The sequence below is a fragment of the Stegastes partitus genome, unplaced genomic scaffold (assembly GCF_000690725.1).
Source record: "Stegastes partitus isolate 25-593 unplaced genomic scaffold, Stegastes_partitus-1.0.2 Scaffold436, whole genome shotgun sequence".
NCBI lineage: Eukaryota > Metazoa > Chordata > Actinopteri > Pomacentridae > Stegastes > Stegastes partitus.
Window position 1 is genome coordinate 15,430 of NW_007578167.1, and position 20,904 is coordinate 36,333.

Genomic DNA, 20,904 nt, shown 5'->3' on the forward strand with positions numbered 1-20,904 from the left:
TAGGACCAATAAGCAACAAGTGTGCTGCAGAAACTGGACAATGGACATAAAGTGAGAAATTTAACTGAATTTGGAAAAACCAACATAAAGCAGAGCACTGCTACATATGGAAGAATCTTAAAGCTATAACGCAAAAACAATTCTAATCTTTCACGTTTTGATGAAGCACACCCATAAAGCATTGACAGTGCTGGTGGAAAAAGTAAGTGGGTTTAATAACTGGTCAAAGTCCAGCGTTTCCTGTGGCTGTGGATTAGGACTGCACCACTTCCCAGAGGAGAGCGACTGTCCCCGGCAACACCGTTCCCCAAAAACTGCATTTCTATGCAACTAAACTGCATTTTGAGGCGAACACATTTTCTCCTGGTGAGATAACAGCAGGTTACGATGTCGTAAGAAAAGTCAACGAGCCACAAAATCCACATCAGGAAGGAGTCGCGGTGGCGTAAGTCTGACTTTCAACCGGAGACTCGGTAATTTATGTCCTGTGTAGAACCATTACTTCTTGTCCTAAGTTTCGTTTTCACTTGGTAGGTTCGGGGACTTGGTAAGACTTACGAAAATATCATGCTTTGAACTAAAATGGGACCTTTCACAACGTTAACCACACGTTGGAAGCTTGGTTAGGTTCAGACACCAAAACTACTTGGTTAGGTTTTAGGAAAATATCCTGGTTTGGATTAAAATACATCTTTTCACCAAATCGTTGAAGCTTCTCGTCTGACTTTGACGCGTCCTGTCTCATCTAATAGACGAGTGGTTGGCTGAAAAGGACCAACAGCTGGAAAGCAACGCAAGAAATGGCAAAGACAAGTTGATTGGAAATGTGTTACCACAATTAAGCTGTACAGAACTATAATTTTTGAGAGACGGAGCGTTCTAAAGAGGTTCTCCTAACGTCATTCCACACTATCTCTGTTGGATGAAGGTCTGAGCTCTGACTGAGTCACTCCAAAAGTTAGATTTTCTTTGTATGAAGTCATTCTGTGGTCGACCGTCCTTCTGCACCACTCGGCTTCTACTGAGGTTCAGCTGGATGGCAATAAATTATCTCTGTTTATAAGTAATTGGACTGAGTGTAGACTGATGAACCTCTACACTCAGTGAGATTACCTCACACCGGCTTCCCTCTAACACAAAATAGCAAGTCTTGGTTATAAGTAATCTGAGATCTCTTTTTGTTTTGTTGTTTCATGAAGATGATTCATATCTGCAGACGCCTCTTGTCAGTAGCAAACTCAAAATGTTTGACAGGTTTTTCTGTTGTTTGTCTTTTGGTTGTGTCTCTAACTCACACCTCTAGCTGTATTGTATTGATTGGACTGCAGATCTGCTAACTCCTGACTCCGATTAGCTCTCGTTGCAGTCATTAGCCTGGGAGTTCACACTCTCTTTCCAACCAACACTGGAGCGTATGAACTTGCTCATTTTCTCTTGACACTGTATCTCCACAATAAAATGAAAGATGGTTGAAGAAAAGCTTCCCCCGCTGCCTGGCGAGTGCATCGTCTCCACATGAGTGAAAACAGGCATCCCATTGGAGCACACTGAATTTTAATCAAGCAGAGATGTTTTAGCAAATGGACGTTTCAGACAAAGACCACATAATGTTGTCTTCTAGTGGGAAACTGAGGAGTTTCACTTGTGTCTTGTCACTTATCTGCTTTTGAATCAATCATGCTACTAACGCCGCCCTCTGCAATGTTTCTAGAAAAGGCCCGCCAGGCCTGAGACGCTACACCAACCATCTGAACAGTTTCTATCTGTTGCTCCTGTCACATTTATACTCACCGTGGGTTCATTTATCACTGCAATATAAAGTTCTATGGACGCAGCACAGCCATGGACGGGAGCAGAGGAACCGTAATGATGCCGTACATGATTTAAAACATGAAAGTCACATTTGTGCATTTCTTTGATTATTCATTTTAAAGAAAAACCTGGAATCAACATGTATCCATGTATCCCTAAGTGTTCACATTATTTAACCCTGTTTAGGACTGTTGGGCTCATTTGGACCCCAGACCATTTGGTTCAGGTGACAGGTATGGTTTTTTAATTATAAAAACAGGGACATTTGTCAGCATTTGGAACCAAAAATACGTCAACTTATCAGAAAATGTATGTAACACAGTATAAAAGTAAAAATAAAATGGACAAATATTTAGCACATTGGACCCCAAGAAAGACCTTCTACATATGGAAACATGAAAGTTCTGAATAATTAAATAACAATTAAAAGAAAACAAATGGTGACTTTACACACTGTAGATTTTTTTTACTATTTCCATCTGTATCTGCAAACACTGCCTGCAGTTCAGCCCAAAAACTCGCTGCATTGTTGTCACTTCGTCTGAGAAGTGCATCCTTTTTTGTTTTTTACAGACTCTAGTTAGAAAAAAAAGGATTATTTTGGCCAAATATTTATAAAGACACAACTTCAGGTAATGATGAGTAGCTCATGGAACGGAAAATAATCAAAAAGTCAAAGATTCTTCCTGTTTCTTCAGTTTCTGGTTGTGACAAATGGTGCAGTTATGGTGGTTGTTAAAGACAATACGCCTTCCGGACCTACCAGTGGGATGTAGGGTTCAAAGGGTTAATCATGTCGCCCACTACCCTCCGTTTGAGACGTTAACCAACAGGTGGCAAACCACTTTAAAAGCCACAGCTCAGTCTAGCAGCTGCCCCCCTCCACCCTCCATCCTCCATCCTCAGTCCCACACAGAGCAGATCACAGCTCTCCTGCATTAAGTGCGAAGATGCCGCGAGGACAGTTTGTCGCTTTATTCATACAGTACACCAAACACTGTGAAGCTGTTTTATGTGGCGACAATGGAGCTCATTCAAGGTTGTCGCCACACTGGGGGTCTGTGCCGCCCTTTCAGCCTGCTCTCCAGATCCAGGCCCGGGCTTCGGCCTTTTTCTTTGGCTGCCTGTTCGGATACAGAGATGCATCAGTTTCCCCCCCACCCCCTCCGTCACATTTACGACATTCACGCCGTAGAGCAGAAAGACCAACTGGAGCGAGTGTGGGTGGGAAGTGAATAACGCCATAAAGAAATATTAGCTAAAAGAACAATCTCTCCTTGTGTCTCTGAAATGGGATCCACCTGGTCTGAAGCTCCGACTCCTCTCATAAAGATAGCTGCACAAGTACAGACACACGCAGTAGTCGCTGTATAGACCTCGCTTGGCTTCCACCGTGTGTCGTGGCTCATTAATTCATCAGGCGCTGCATGTATAAATACTGACACAGCTGCACCACGCTCACCCTCAGGTGGTTTTTCTTTTTTAGACTCTTTCTATCTTTTCATCTGTCTTTGTCTCCTCTTTGCACAGTTTTGGCGAGGAATGCCGCCGAGGCTTGTGTGTCTGCAGCTCCTCCAGGAGGCACTTCAGGTCACGGCAGGGCGAGGATGCACAGAGGCAAACATCGCTGCTCCTTCCTCCTCCGTCATCCATCACGGACAACGACCTCCAACCCCCACCTCCCGCTAGCCTCCTGTGTGTGCTTCTCATTAGCGTTTTGGATAGAGGATTGGAACTAATTTTTTCCAGGGCACAAGGCTCGTAAAAAGCTGACAGCTGCCCTCCGCCCCCCCCACCACCCACAGAGAGAAGGAAAACGAAGTTAAAGAGCCGCTGTACACCGTACTGTACTCATTGACCCCATTGTCCTATGATAATCGTAGCGGAGGACGAGAGCCCGATGGGAGCATTCGGCTTCATTAAGAACTATGTGACTGTTGGTAACGTCCGCCTGCTGCCCCGCACATGATTCATCGCTAATCCGTGATTTGATAACTCTCACTTCACTCTGCACCCGACAATATTGTATTTGTTCTACAGATCCGCGAGGTTTAACCTTCAGGAACTACAGAAAGGCAATGCAGGCTCTGGTGACGGGGCCTTTGGCCTCTGGTGGCCCACTGATTCATGATCTGTCCGGACGCCTACGGGAATACCAGAGACGTGTACAAATTACACTGTAAAAAAATAAATAATTCTTTTACTGAAGAGACTTTTTTTCTCTGTGTTTAAAAAAACCCACAAAAACATTGATAAAATTATGGAAATAAAATAAATTCATACATATTTTTACATTTATTATATATTTTTTATTCTATGTAAGCTAATAAATTGTTAAATTAAATTTCTAAAATTGGACAGAGTTCGTACCAATTAACAGAAAAAGCATCTGGTTCTGTGATTTCACATAGATTTGGTTCCTGAGTCAGAGATGTGTCGTATTGTTACAAGTTCTTGTCATCGATGTACTTAGAAGCTTTGGTAATCCATTTAATTAATCTATCCCCCCTTTAATATTACATATAATAGGTAATTTTATTGCTTTTACTCATTAGAAATTTCCTCCATTAATCATTTAAAAGCCAAAAACGACACAACCTCAGGTACAATTAAGACCACAAAATGTAGTTTAACAATGGAAAAATAACTGTATTTTTATGGGATGGTTATTATTTTCCTGTTTATTTATTTATTTAGTTGGTTGGTTAGTATATACCAGGAGCCATGACTTGTGGCAGCTCAGAGCAATTCAACACTTGGTTGTTGGTTTTTACTTCTATTCATCATCCATCTGAACTTAAGAGCCACAGGTCACCACAGGTCAGGAGGATAAAATGAAATGAAAGTCAATGTCACACCTGAACACAGCCTCAAGTTTATCATTTGAGACTGTGTGTGTGTGTGTGTGTGTGTGTGAGTGTGTGTGTGTGTGTGTGTGACTGACGGACAGACTAACTGGACTGTGGGTATGCATCGGTATGTAGCTAAATGGTTAATTGGATTACTGTGTCACAAGATCCACGGACTGGCCTGTGGTTAGGAACAGCTGCACGACTGTTTTTCTGAGGACGACCGTCTGATCAATACTGTAATAAACAACCTGAGACATGTGCTGTTCCGAAAAGAAGCTAAACAAACAAACAACAACACAAACAACCCTACATGAAGCAAACTATGGTACTGGTATATGCAATCTGTAAGATCCTGTTTTCTACATAAACGTTCCTTCATCTAGTAGATTTGTACGAGCAGTAAACAAAAGCTGAGGATCTGCACCACAGGTCTCCACAGATTAAAACATATTTTACGATTTTGGGGTATAAACACATGCAAGTAATAGAAGCTAAAAGCTAATATGGTGCATTTTAGAGCTGAGCAATTATGCAGTGTGATTTATATGTGAAGCTCTGAGAAGCCCTTTTGTTTCCAGAGATGTCATTTTCTGCATGAATCAAAAAAAAAAATCATTCAACGGGAACTAATTACTGTAATGGGGATCTGGTGAAGGAGGCCAAAGTCGCTATCTGTTCCCACAAGAAGAGCAAATACTATATTTACACCCAAACCAAACCACTGTCAGACATCTATGCTCTTAAAATGTGGAAGTATTCAGTTAAACTATAGGACAAAACACACACACACACACACACACACACACACACGAGCAGCAGCTGCCCCCCGTCCAGGAACTGGCTAAAGCATATGACCATGTACATCAATTAGCCACCTCATTAGCCGGGTTGATTTGTTTTTCCTCGGTGCAAAAATAAGTCACTTGTTGTTAATTCACAAAGTCACGACCTTAAAAACCTGCAGAGCCACCTGAGTCTGATCGCTGTTATCACCATTTTTCTAATGTAAAATGTGGATGCTAATATTAAAAGAAAGCAGAACGTTAACAAAAATGTAATCTTGAAAAAGACAAAATACCAAAAAAATGCAAAAACACTGGAACAAGTGGTTCATGTGGAGAAATGTGAGAGAAAAAAACAACCAAAAAAGTTCAGTTTGAAGATAACTTCACTGCGTTTGTGCAGGAATGTTTTTGCCAGATCAGTCCCGAATAATTCCTTCAGGCTCTGGAATTTTCCCCTCGGTGTCGGCCTGCTCCAGGAATGCTACAGTAAGTTTTGGGAATTTCATAAACATGTATTTAGAGCCTAGAACATTTCATTTGCTTTGTGAAACTGGCAACCTAGCTAAGTAGAGCTTAGGAAAGCACACATCCCAAAATAGGCCCGAGGTGGGAGCGGAAAACCACACAGGAATGGCTGTTGAGAGGAAAAGGCCAAGAGGATCGGCGCTGAGCTGAAGCTAAGGGGCCTTTCTCTGCTTTGCTGTGGGACACGGCTCGGAGCGAAGATGGAGGGTTACAGTCGGAGCTGCTGCCATGGAATGCTCGACAAGTATGTGAAGCCAGATTACAGGTTCCTCGTCTTGTGAAGACTAAACTTTCACATCTCTAACCACATCCTGCTGTAGTTTCTGTCCGCCACAGACGGAAACCTGAGCATGAAAGGTGTGAGCCTCCTTCAAGTCTCTCCTGAGGTTTTTTTTTTTAAATAAAGAGCGCATTTAAAAATTAAAGTCGATGGAGAAAACAGAAAGTTTGGATCGATTGACTGAGAGATCACATGACAGCCTGCATTGCAGTCAAAACTTACATAACTCCGGCCTGAGCCAGCTGTGTCAAACACACCCAGCTAAAGGCAGACACATGTCTACGGTTACAGGCCGCACTAAACATTTGCACCATAATAGACAGCATAAGCAAACAAAGTCAGTGTGCATGAGTTACAAGCACTACACGCGTTTCTGTATGTTTGTCTGTGGAAATGCATGTGTGTGTGTGTGTGTGTGTGTGTGTGTGTGTGTGGTCAGCCAACCCTTTGATTTGGCCTGTAGGAGTGGCCCTCCATTAAGAACCGTAGCTCGACCCATCTCCGTAATTACAGAGGGGAGTTGAGCTGGGGGTCAGGGTCTCCACCCACTGCGCCCTGCTCCACATCACCCCTCAGTCACCGAGGAATCAACAATGGTCAGACAGCTTTGTGATATAAATACAGAGGCAGTGCCACTGCTATGTTATTGCAGGTGCCCGAAGACCAGAAAGCCAGCAGGGAGGCTAATTTGTGGACTTAATGCTGCCCTAAAATTGTGGTTTCTGAACTGCACTACAAGGATACGCAGCGATACAGATTTGCCGACTGCAGGATGACTGTCAGTGTGTCATTTGCGGACACCGGTGGTTGCCGTCGTGTACGCTGCACGGCAGGGATGTGCCGCTAAAGCGATGACCCAGCGGAGCGGTGTTTGATGGCCGAACAGCCAGATGCCAACAAAGTCAGAAATAGAAGACGGAGTTTGCGGAACAAGGAAAGGAAAAGCTTTATCATTTCCAATACTTCTGCGAATTAGACCTCATGACTCATAGAATTCACGAGATCCACGAGCATACCTGGACCGCCACGTCGAGAGACTCAAGAGGAAACTCCGACTCTTTCTGATAGATGGCAGCTGATAAGCTACGTGTTCAGCCCGCGGCGCGTTTCAGAATCCATGTTAAAAATAACTTTGAACTGTCTCTCTCAAACTATCATCTGTGGATTTTACACTTGTCAAAGTACATTAATTTACAGGACCAGAGCAGTCATTTGATGTCTGGAAACTTAACGGGGAGACGGAGCAGTCAATGAGACTGAATGGAGACAAGCAAAGTGGATAAAATCAAGCGAGGCAACTCAAGCATGCAAAGTGAGCAGTGCTCTGGCTTCTCCTTCTGGAAGCCCCAAAGGCCACAGTGCTGCAGGACTCCTCAACTCCAAAAAAAAAAAAATTCTGCTCATCTCTTTCAGAACCACATTTCACAGACCGAAGCAGAAACCGCTGTAGTTAATTTCATTTAATTAATGAGGTGTTGCTCTCAGGCTGACAGCGACTGCACCTTATTATCTGCACTGATTTGTGCATAAAAACAGGTATGAATCCTGACCGTGGGAGACCTCCCTCCATCCGGCGGGCTGTCACACAGTTTACGAGCTCTGGCTGCGTTCGGAAACCATGTAGCTTTGAAATGAAGAAATGAACCATGAAGTAGAAAATTGGACAAATCTGACGCCGCAAAGTCAAACTGGGCGATCACTCAGCAGCTAGTGAGGAAGTGGTGTGCTCTTCCTTTAATATGATATCCTGTCAGTGATGATGGCAATATGGCCACAGTGAGAATGACAAAATGCTGTTAATCACAGGATGTGATGCTCTCTGGGACTTCTGCCGACTGTCTGCTCTGTCAGCTGAATCTGAATCAGTCACTTCCCCTTCAGAGAGCACCACAGTGCTGGTGCAGTTTGTACGTACCTTGTCTCGCCTTGTGGACATGTGGGCACGACACCAGATGTCTTGCTACCCTGTCCTTATGGATAAAGAGCCTGCCGGTGGCCAATTTGACTGACCAGTGATTTTTTCCATACACCCCTATAAAAGAAGTGAAATGGAGGGGACCTTTTAACTTTTAGGCTGGTGGAAAGTTAATTCAACAGTAATATCCATGTGGGCAAGGGGAGCTACACATACACACCTATAAAAATATACAAATGAAAGCTACACATATTTGTTTATCACATCCATGTAATGATAAATAACCAACATTTTTTTGGATTAAACTGCACATTATCTTGTCAGCAACACAAGATGTTATGAAATAAAGCTCGAATTCAGAGCCGAAATTTGCCAAAGTGTAATTCCTAAATACTTTAACGCTATAAATAATGGTACACCCATGTTCAACAACAACAACAACAACAGCCAGCCCGTTAAAAAAAAAAAACAACCGCGACTGGGCAACTACTCAGCCTGCGTTGCTTTACACCAGCTCGGAGCTCGTAAAAAAACACTCGCCAGATGTGGAAATGCATCATGCACAAATGGCCCCGCAGCTACACAAAAACACCACTGGTGACATCTGTGCCATGCACAACGGGGAATGGAATGAAAAGAAAAGTCATGGTTTTTCTAGAGTAAATTAAATAGTTGACTTGTTGTGAGATGTCACACAGCTTGCACCCATAAATACTCATCGTTGTGCCCGTCATCTGGCCTGGAATGGTCGCCAAGCTGGCTTTATCGGTGGAACTGTAAAATTTGAGTGTGGTTGTTTTTGGAAACTGGAATTTGGCAAATTTATCAGTGCGGCACGGAAAACTCATTCATCAGAACTCGTAATGCTATTTAAGCGTAAATTAAAACGATTGGCTGATAGGTCGGTCGATATGCTCAAAGCAAACCTAATTCCCATTGGTCTGGCAATCGGTGTTACTCTGATGAGGAGGAAAGTGCTACATGAACAATCTGCTCTCACAACTTTAACCTCACACAACCTAATGCTGGGTTTTTAGCGTTTAGTGAACGTTTCCTCAGAGTTAGCCCCAAACTTACTGACACCATGTAGAAGCGGTTGCTGGTGGGGCAGCATTTAGTAAAACGATTAGCCAATAAACTCGAGTGTAAATTTTGCAAACAGCAGTTCGCAGTTTGCAACCAATAAGGCCCATCCATCCATCCATTATGTATACACCACTTAATCCTCACTAGGGTCATGGGGGGCTGGAGTCTATCCCAGCCGACTTAGGGTGAAGGCAGGTTCACCTGGACAGGTAACCAGTCTATCACAGGGCTACACTTAGAGACAGACAACCAAGCACACTCACATTCACACCTACGGACAATTTAGAATCACCAATTAACCTCAACATGTTTCTGGACTGTGGGAGGGAGCCGGAGAACCAGGAGAGAACCCACGCTGCACGGGGAGAACATGGAGACTCCACGCAGAAAGGTTCCGGTGCCCCCACCGGGACCCGAACCGGCGACCTTCTTGCTGCGCCACCCTGCAGCCCCCAATAAGGCCCAGCATCAGCTAACTCGTTATGAGCTATACTCCTCAATCGTTTTTGTTCTTGGATCGCCAGTTGATCTGATGATGGCAATCCTGTGAATATTGGCAGGTGAGCGCTGGTTGGCGGTTACTTCAGTACAAAAGGATTGAATCTTCTGCAGATACCAGCTTTTTGTGTTTAATCCAGCCATGAAATTCAGATTTTTTTGCCTCCAACTAGTTGGTCGTAGGTGTGATCTGACTTGACCAAGATTTTCCAGCTCTAATTAAAACACTACCAATAAAAAAACAAAATAAAAATTCTGTTGTTTTGTCACAATAGTTATTGACAGGATTTCCAGTGGGAGCTGAAACTGTAATACTCTTTATGTTTAGCAGCACATCGCCTCAGTCTGCAGAAGGGACAGAAGGCTCTGCTTGAAGCGAGAAAAACAGCCGCTTTAATTGTTTGTTTACAATACAGCTCGGTTGGCCCTGAGCCTGGACCCGACCCAATCGGCTTCTTTTTTTTTTAAAAAGTGCATATTTTTGCAACATGGAAAGGCTTGTTTATGGCTCTGAAGTCTGTCACTGTGTTTATCTCACTAAATCTCCCTTCTCTGATAATTGTTATCCTTATGATCTGTGCGAGCTGATGAAAAAAAAAAAAGTGACTTTTTCTGAACTACGTGACATGAATGTTCACTTTCTCCCATTTCTTGCTGAGGCAGAAACATTCCTGCCTGAATCTAACTGGCAACCATCAGCAAGAATAATAAAAAACAACAGAAGAAGTGGAAAGAGAATACAACGTGTTATCACAACTCCTGTCATTATAAGAATATGAAGTGAAAGCAGACAGCCGGCTGCAGAAGCTCTAAACATCCAACACCCATGTTTTGGGGTTCGGTGCTGCTGCTGCTGAGTCACAAGTGAAGCATGCTATAGATAAATCTGGAAAAACACAAAGAACTGGGTGCGTACTCATGCTTTCGCTGCACAATCATCCGACAAACTGGGTATTTTTGGACTGCTGGTGAACCATAACTCAGCATCTATTTTGTGTTTTTGCTGGCATGGCATGATGTTAACCATGAAAGGTTCTTTTTCCAGCTCCTCTAAGACCGAACTAGAAAAAAAGAAGCAGCCTTTATGAACGACCTTTAGGGTTAGAAAGTTCTGCTGTTACACGCCGAGCGACTTTTATATGCCGAAGTGCTCCACACAAATTCAAAAAGTGGTTCACGAGCCTTAAGCCTGCAGAATTCCTCCCACTGTGTGTGTTTTCACACTGAGTGTCAGCTATCTGTTTGCTTTAGGTTTTATGCTTGGATGTGCATGTAGCCACCAGTTGGAACTGCACCGAGAAAACGAGCTGCAGCCTCAGAGCCGAGGGCGAATCGCAAAACACAAAAACAATCACATTAAAGTGAAGGAAAAGAGAATCAATTAGCCAACTATTAGCCTTATTGGTTGAGATTATTAATACCATTTCACTGATTAAACATGAAGGAGGAGCAGCAGACAGTTTCAGATGGAAGCAGAGGGAAACAACACACCTCGCCCGATCCAAAGCTTAACACAAATCTCCCTTGCGGCATCTTTAAAGTGAACTTACTAAGATCGAAAGGTGCAGGTTGACTGTGTTGCCCGTGGACTGAACCGGACTCGCTGCTTCTTATGTTTGTGCAGAGCTAAGCTCATCAGCTGCTGGCTGCGGTTGCACATTTAGCATAGAAACATGACAGCGGTATTGATTCTCTCATCTAACTCTTGGCACGAAAGCAAATAAGCACATTTCCCAAAATGTCCCAACTATTCCCTCGACCGCTTATTTTCTCTCGGCTTCCTTATGGCTTCTTAAGCTCTAAATTATAAGGAGAAAAACAGAGCATGCACGCTCGTGGACAAACATTCACGCACACATGCAGAAGGTCTGCGGCGCGCTGCGTAAATCACCTGCTGCCCTCTGGGAGTCTTTGGGGGTGTGGATAAAGTTCTGGATGGGAGAGAGGAAAGAGGCAGAATGGGGGCAAAGGAGGGGAAGACAAAACGCACATGAAGGAGGGATCAGAGGGAGCTGGTGAATTACTACAGTGAACCAGAATTCCTCAGAGTTTGTCATGTGACATAAGAAACAGACTCGCGGAAAAAAGAAAAAAAAAAGAGCAGCTGCTGTAGTCTACAGCACACTGAGGAAATGAAAAGAAGGAAAGTCAAGGGAGGGGAGGCAAAGAGGGAAGGAGTCGGTGAGAGTGAAGCAGGAACAAATTGTTATCTAATCAGTTTGTGAGCCCTCTGCAGAGGTCAGCAGAGGAAGATGAATTGCAATATCTGGCAGCGAGAGCGTCTTCAGTGGCCTGAAATTCCTTCAGCAGACCGAAACATAATGATTCCAGCAGGAAGCCCGGATTCATGCACACACAGATACAGCGCTGTATGTACGGTAGTGGTACGCACACAAAGCAACGAAAAAAAAAGTAGTTTCCCAAAATGCCCAGAGGCTTTCTTTCGTGTATCGATTTTCAATGCAATTAAAAGTGCAACGTCAGGACAGTTAACTAAGTCGTGACACAAAATGATGATGATTAAGCGGTACGGCGGCCACGGAGGGCGATGGAGGCTCCAGGATCCATACAGCTGTGAGAAAGATCTTGTGGACGATGGCGGGAGATCTACCTCTGTGTACTGTTTAAAAAGCCACGACAGAGCAGCAAGAATGCGCGCGTCCGTGTTGCGTACGTGTCGACACGTGCGCGCCGAACATTCACACTCACAAGAATCTAATGTCTAATGTGTCTCTGCAGCAGCGAAAGCCCTCATCAGACTTTCCTCGGCAGCGAGCACGGCAGGGACGGTGCTGCAGCTTGGCCCTGCAGAACAAACAGACCGCATAAAGAGAGCCTGTGTGGTGCTAAGTCTCACACTGGAGTGAGGGACAGAAGAGAGAAGGACCGAAAGGGAAGGAGAAAAATAAAGGTTTTTGCAAAGCGCGATGCTAAAAAGTGGGAAATGATGAAATGGAATGAGAGACTTACAGCTCCCGAAAAAAAATAAATAAATCTGAGGTTCTTGTAATAGCTTTCTGGATAGCCTTGTCAAAACTGAGACCATGTCATAAAATATTTCCAGAGGGGGGGAAAAAGTGAGCGCTCCACACAATGTGTGACTGTGGTCCACTGAAGCATGCTACTTTTCTCATGGGCCCCAACGTCAGAGCTTTATAGGACTTTTACACTGTTCTGTTTGACACAGAGAGGTGTGATTTCAGCACAGAGATGATCCATTCCAGACATCGGGTATATTATTGCCACACATAGAGGTCAGGCGGCGTCACTGGCTGTCAATTAAAGAGTCGTATGAGCCACGCAGGACATTCGTCTGCTATCAAAATGGTAATGAGGCTTATCAGAGGGTTAAAATAATAAATCCAGGTCATGTAATTTGTGAAAAGCGGTTAAAGAATGTGTAACAGAGATTTGCTGAAGAATAAAGAAAAGCTAAATATAAGAAATTATAAACAGTAAAAGACCAGAGCCTTTATCAGCATCACATCTTTAAGGAATTTAGTCGAATCCACTCATCTTTTCTCATTTACTTGATGTAAACATGAGATTTGCAAATTTCTTGTTAATTGAACGGAACTTTAATTGAAAACATCAGCTCTTATAACAGCTGATGGTTTAACCCAACTCATTAAATTGAGTAAAACACAAATAGCATGAGCAGACTTCCCAGGATGCATTGAGAAACCTGCTGTGTGTAATTAATACATGTAAAAAGTCTAATAATCCAAACAGTTCTAACCATGACGACGGCTAAATTCAGCTCCTACATCCTTTATCTCACTGTAACCAGGAGCAGATCGTCTTTATACTGACTGTGCCCAAAATTGCTTCAACAAGTTGGAAGTCCTCAAAGTTAAATGAAGAAGAAGCTCGTTAAACTCAGGACACATGAAGGGAAAGTCTACGTAGCAGGTTGAATCAACTGAACGTCTTAGCTTCATGGAAGTTGTTTTCTTAACTCCAGTAAGTTTACCTCAGCTGATCTGACACATACACACACTTTGAACCAACTAATCATCAGAAGTGCATTTAAGTCACATTTTAAAGGCAGCAGTTGAACTTGTGTTTCTAATTTGAAGGAACTCAAAATGATTCAAAGTTCTCTTCACTTTGGAAAAACTAAAAACCTAAAGTAGCATAAAACAAAGTATGAAAGTCGCCTTATATTAGATCCTATAAAAATGGAAACCTCAAACACATTCACACTACATTTAGCATAAACAGAAGTAGTCGATGCAATCTTACAGTCAAATCTGCAGGAAAATCAGGCCGTGATGAGTAAGGCTGAGTAAGACGCTCGGCAGCCAACATGCCAGTGTGTTTTCCACAAAAGCTCAACGGTTCGTCAATTATTTTAATAAGGTAATAGCTTTACTTTAATTTAGCTAATACATCATCATTATAATCATATTTTGGCAATGTTGTTCTTGCCTAATTACAACATTGGAAGAATTAAACTCTTCCAAACCATGACTGGCCCTCTCTGACCTTTGCTGTTTTCCACTCGGCAGCAGATGCTTTCTAGCTGCCGATGCATGTTTCTGTAACCTCCATGATCTGCGATGAGCTTTTCACAGAAGCATTTAAAACATCTCCACGCATGTCTTGAGTGTCTGAGTGTCTGTGTGTGCTTTCACATGTGTGACCAGAGTCCGCAAACCCCCCCCAAACCTCGGACTAATTACACAGTGGATGGTGGCAGAGCGCTGACCTCCATCCTGCATCATCTGTTACATAAATACTCATTTGACGGAAGCTGCTGTCAGACTCCATCTCGGTCTGCAGCATCGGTCAGTGCCAGGTTAAACCGCTGCCGGATCAGAACACGGCCACTCCCTTGTTTTTGGCTCAGCTCGCTCAGGATACGTCGGTGCAACAAATAGGGGGAGCGAGGAGTGCGATTGTGTGGCGTGATTGGTGGGAAAAAAAAAACAAGGGCACGGAGAGGTTTGAACGAAAAGAGACAAATGTGTGCGTATGTGAGGATCCAAGGACGTTTTACAGGATGTGCGTCTGCAGCGGACCACCTTGTACCCCATGACATCATTGTAGTGCCTCCTGAAACTTAACACACACACACACATGCTTCACTAGACCTTATTTTTCCCTGTTCCCATCAGGTGCCAAATAAAGTGCTGCTGCCATGTGTTGAGCACATGTCGGTGACGCTGACATGTCCCGGTGAGGAAGACTGAACTTTAACAAACTTCTTGAATAACACTTGAGGTATTATGCTTGCATAATCAAAAACACATCACTGTCTACGCTACAATGCGTCCTGACGGAGCCAATGTTTTTGCTTTAATATGGAGATAAAAAGTGTTTAACTGAACCGGAGTGACAACGTTGGAACGCTGTGCTGATAATGCACTGACAGGCGTCTGGCACTTGACTGGACCACAGTGGCCAGAAAGAGAGCAAACAGCAACAACTGAGCAATAAACAACAGATGGCAGCTCGCACTTCCAAGAACAGCAAAAGCGGTATTTATAGATAAAGCCTTTAAAACAGGCCGCTTACTGCAGGAGCAATTAGGCCGTTTTAAAATCAATTCATCTTTATCATGAACTAAATTTAAAGCCGCTCCCTGAATGTTAACCACACTTTGTTCTGCTTATGTGGGCCAGCAGTAACAATCGCACCCAGACCTATAAAAGAAAAGCAACATGAGCAGGGACGGAGCAACTTTAGCACCAAATGTAATGCGTTTAAAAACTACTCGACTGAGGACGCCATTCATTGCACCACAACTCCTGTGTGACTTGATATTTGACACAATGAGCGTCTAACCAGGGCGAGTGTAGAAGATGAAAGCCTCCACACCGCATCGGGCTGCCCACACAAACCGTAGTTTACTCCTCTGATTCATACAGATGCTACAGTAATCTGACAGCGTGATAAAAGGAGAGCGAGCTGTGATCAATACCTCTTGGCTCAAAGTAGATAGAGATTGATCTGTTGGCTGTGAGGGGCGTCAAAAATAGTCGTAAATGTTTAAGTATTCTAAGACTAGTTTCTTCAGCGTGATGGTGCGTGAAGTCGGGGTTTTGGTTGTACCAGGATTTACTAAATGAGCAAATATTGATATGATGTTAACCTGGGGGCTGCAAGGTGGCGCAGTTGGTAGCACTGTTGCCTCGCAGCAAGGTCACCGGTTCATGTCCCGGTGGGGGCACCGGAATCTTTCTGCGTGGAGTCTCCATGTTCTCCCCGTGCAGCTCTTCAGGTTCTCCGGTTTCCTCCCACAGTCCAAAAACATGTTGAGGTTAATTGGTGATTCTAAATTGTCCGTAGGTGTGAATGTGAGTGTGCTTGGTTGTCTGTCTCTAAGTGTAGCCCTGTGATAGACTGGTTACCTGTCCAGGTGAACCTGCCTTCACCCTGAGTCAGCTGGGATAGACTCCAGCCCCCCATGACCCTGGTGAGGATTAAGCGGTGTATAGATAATGGATGGATGGATGTTACCTGCTGTTGAAAGGCATGTTACCATGGCGACAACTTGTACAACCACAAAGCATAGTCCGATTTTTAACTTTCCCGTGGTCCTTGAACGTCTCAAATTGAGTGAACACAAGCTTAAAATCTCACTGAAATATCTCTATTCCACGTGTGTAATTTACAAAATTTGCCCAAAACACACCACGTGCACCGATCAGATTGCGTCAAAATAAATAAATAAAAAATTAGACGCTACTCACCGGGAATTCACGAGTGAGTCAGTTGTGAGCAACCGTTACATGACAAACATTCAGGGACTTTCTGGCTGACCTGGAAGCTGTGTTCACAGACAGGAGCATGGAAACAAACTGGAGCTGTAGTTAGTAAGATATCTACAGAATGTAGAATTAAACACCTGGACAAGCACTCTGCAAAAGTTGGTGGGTGCAGGGTTCCACTTTTTGTAAAATAAATCATCAAAGAAATTGAAGTTTTATTTTTTTTTTTTTTCTGTTTTACGATTAACAGCGTGATAAGTTTTTATTTTTTTTTTTTTTCTGTTTTACGATTAACAGCGTGATAAGTTTGACGTTTCCAGGTTGTGCTGTTTCCATGGAGGTGCAGGACTTTACGCTGCCGTGAGCCCACGCAGAGGACAAAAGTGACAGGAGCAAAAACAACGAATAAATAAAAACGCAAAACTTCTTGGAAGTTCGGTTCAGTTAATAACACACATATGATCCTTTTGTAATTGATCCAGCAGCGGGAGCGATCTAATCGACACTCCAGCGCAGCAGATGGTTTCAGTTGACATTGTGTTTGCGGCAGATGTTCGGCTTCGTGGATCTTTTGTGCATCGGCTCGTCTGGGCGCCTTGTCAGTGTCCATTAAGTCTAATTTGCTCGTTTTGTACACGTTTGAAAATCTTGTATCGCAGCAGCTTTAGTTTCTGGAGTGTCTGGAGCTCAATGGCGTTATAGAAATGACAGAGTGAATATCGGCCCAGCTGCCGATGACAGTAACTAAGACACTGACATCAGGGGTGCTGTTGTTTTTAAATCTAGAAAGTGTCTAAACTACAGAGACACTAATAAAGTCAAATCCCTGTGACGAGTGACTGCACAGATAGACTGAAAACATGGTCAATGATAGAAAGCAGGACGGAGGTAAGGAATAAAGAGCCTCTCTCTGACCTCCGAGGTCACTGCGTCTCTCACCAGCCACTTGATAATTAGTGCGGAGAGACGAATATCGCTGCTGATTTAAACACCCGACCCTTCAGCTACCCCGATGGCACATTAGCCCTAACTGGTTATGACAAAGATGCTCCTCATCAAGCTAATAAATGTGCTCGATGAGTAAAAGCCGGTCCGCTCGCTGTGACGCAACACACGCACGGCGATCTCCTGAGCACGTTTCGCTCGTTTCTCCTTCGCCCACGCCTGCGCTTTTTCGTCTCGCGCGTCTCCGGCCAAACCACAAGCTTCAAGGAGAAGCAACGAAGAAATATACACCTATTATGGGTCATTAGGAACCTAATTTTGTTCATAAAGTGGGTTTCCGTATATTAACTGCAGAGTGCCAAGTGTATTCCTTCTCTGTTTCTGTCATCAGGGGGCAGAGGGAAGGCATCTGGAAAGGCTGAACGCGCTAAATCTGCCTCTCTTGCTGTGTTAAGGCAGGGTTACACCGTGTATCACGTCTCGGTTGGAGGCAGCGACGCTGAAACGCTGCACTGTTTCCACCCGGCCAACTGGCACCCTGCTGAGTCCGACACATACACACACACACACACGCGTTGCTACTGTACACATGCATGCAAAGGCCGAGGCAAACAAACACGGCATCCACACGCCAACGCTGTTGATTCATGCGCGGCGGCGGAGCGCCACAGCGTTAAGGTGAAGGAAACTCTCTCACCCCTGACTGGCCTCTCAGAAACACCGGCTTCAATACGCTAACTGACGGAATGGACCGAGAAGCAACCAGCTCTCATTCACAAACAGCATCCGACTCATTGTCGTCCGAGGGCAGCACGGGGCAATTAGCTGTTAACTGTGGTCTGGCTTTGAATGGCAAACGCATCTAGTTCCAAAGCAGAAAAACTAAAAGCCAGGATGAAAACTACTCAACACCACATCCCCACCCAATGTCAAACTTATTGGTTTAGTCTGGGCTGGACCCTGGTCACATCCTCACCTCAATATGTCTCTCATATTCTCTGGACGTCAGCACCGAACCGCACAACGGCGCAGCTCATGCGTCGGTCAAAAGCGTATTGGCGGTCAGTCACGGTCATTTTTGCTCATGTGCCGCTGGTCACGGTTCACAAACTCAGACAGTCTGCGCTGACCTGTAATCAAAGTGTCAGATGTGTGATTTTGTGTGTGGCTAAATGCTTTTAGCTCTGCCTATAAATACAAGCAGGAATCTATCCCACTCATTAAGACTCTATGCTGGGAGGTGACATTGTCAGAGGGATTAAAGAAAAAAAAAGGAAAAACAGATAGAGGGAGAGAAGAGATAAAGCAAAGTAAAGGACATCTGGCTAATGAGGAAACAGTGCCAAGCGGGACGCTCTACACGTCCGTGGGTTTTTCTTAAAAAGGATTTAATATTCCGCAGTGCAGACGTCAACCAGAAACACACAAACTCCCTCCGAAGGCCTGGTTGGAGCCGAGCGGCTTTCCATCCCTGTGAGAACAACGCAGCCAATCCAGGAAAGCTGGGACTGTGTTGTGAGAAGAAGTAAACCCACATGGGCCCAGTTTCTGCTGGTCCCTCAACCCCTTTATTTAGAGCAGCCCACAGGGATCCTTTGGCTCTTATAAATAGACAGGCAGCAACTTGTGCAGCTCAGTGTGCGACCGGCTGATGTGTGCGTCCGCAGTAATGAACGCGCTTATGTTCGGGGCAGGTTGAAGGCTCCACGGCTGCCAACAAAAATCAGCGTGGAGATTAAGTGGGTACATTTAATCATATTGCTTCGAGCAGAAATCTTGGAAAGGCAAAAATAATAAAAGATGCATGAGTTCGAAAACGCAACCCTTCTCCTACAACTCAAACTTCATTTTATTCCCACTGTGGACTGTTTTTTTATTTTTTTTTGCCGAAGTCTAGTTTCCTCTGAAACCACTGGAAGAATTCTGATGGAATTTTCACCCAGTAACACAGATAAACATTGCCTACCCCAACTTTAAGTATAATTTCCAGATACTTTTTCAGTTACTTCATATTAACTTGCTGCTACATCTCATAAAGAAATACTGTTAGGTTTTTTTGACTTCACTACATTTATATGACTGCTTTTGTTAATATACTTTGCAAAACGTGCGTCGATAAAAGCAGGAATCGTGTATAAATGAGATACTTTAACATACATTAAACACTTTCTGCAGGACTGTACTAGTAATAATCTTACACTTTATATTACTGTACAGGATCTGAACGCTGCTTTCACCGTTTGATAGGAAAAAAATGCAGATTTTAATAATGAATTCAGATTATTTGCATGTTTTCCCTCCTGCATATTAACCCTAACCCTATTAAACTATATTTTAGCATCATTTAGGTTTTATGAAGTAACACTAATGGTTCACACTCCCATTATCCACACGCTGTGGTGTACGCTAACTTGCAATAAAGCGCAATAAATTGTGGCCATTGGATGTTTACTGGCACATTTTCAGCCCTGGATTCTTTTGTTTTACTATACTAACAGGAAACACCAAGCATATAATTCCAACATGGAGTATCACAACACCAGAAATAAACAAAATGGGCTTGTTCCGGCATTTTTTCCGGAGCGTTTTGTGTGTTTACTTCTCGCTGAAGCGCGCCGGGCTGCCGTCTGCGAGCGCCGGCTCCGGCTGAGCTCCGGCCTTGAAGATGGAGCCTCTCTTTAATTTGGCGATGTGGGCTAGGCTACGCTAGCTGGCGGTCAGCGGTTCGCTTCAGCCCTTCAGAAACACCTCATTAGTACAGAAGGGCTAATTATAGACGGGGCGACACCGAGCTACACGCTGGATGCACAGCGACCTGTTATGAAACATGCGAGAAGGAGACAGATAAGTTGTGAGGGTCATCGTCCTGCTCGAGGAGAGAGGCTCGAAGACGCTCGCACAAGGCACGTGGATAATGATGGTTTCTAAATTTGGACTCGGCTGCCCCTGGGAGACTTGCTTCTCTGTTTTTGGAGAGACTTCTGAAAGTAACAAAGAACATTTAGCAGCTCCACATCCTGTGATCTCAATATTACAACACCTTTCACCTCTTTTTTTTAAGTCATTTGATATCTCTCTGTGCTTATACTCTAGATTGCAATCAGCAGGTTTCTTGGAAGGACAAACATTTTCGTCTCAGATCTGTTAAGTAGAACTTACAGGCACCATCATTTATGAAAAAAAAAAGGCATCCAATATACATACTCTTCATACCAAAAGCAGTTGTAAAAGAAAGCAGCACCTTCACACAAGTGCAGGAATGTGCAATCGTGGAATCGTGAACTTATTTACACGTACAAGACATGCGTAAACAGCAACGCATGCGGACGAATGGGCACGTGAACGAGTGGAGGATGATACAGGAGGGCTCAGAGAGACAGCGGTTTGGAAATCCTGCGGTCGAGTATGTAATGGAACTGCATGTAGTGATTAGAGACGCACAGCGTTCCAGCTGGCATCGCCGCGCAGCCAACGCACCCAGTGGCGCATT

The 20,904-nt window shown here is 44.0% G+C and overlaps 1 protein-coding gene across 2 annotated transcripts in view; it reads right to left on the reverse strand.

Annotated features, from left to right (window-relative positions):
- LOC103360416 (uronyl 2-sulfotransferase-like) overlaps nt 1–20,904 on the reverse strand; it is a 42,093-nt gene that overhangs the window by 7,642 nt on the left and 13,547 nt on the right. The window contains exon 2 of one of the 2 annotated variants that reach the window (XM_008286157.1): nt 8,170–8,286. The exons of the other annotated variant lie outside the window; for it this stretch is intronic. Coding sequence (XP_008284379.1) covers nt 8,170–8,286 — 117 coding nt within the window. The remainder of the gene's footprint in view (nt 1–8,169; nt 8,287–20,904) is intronic. 2 annotated transcript variants of the gene reach the window in all.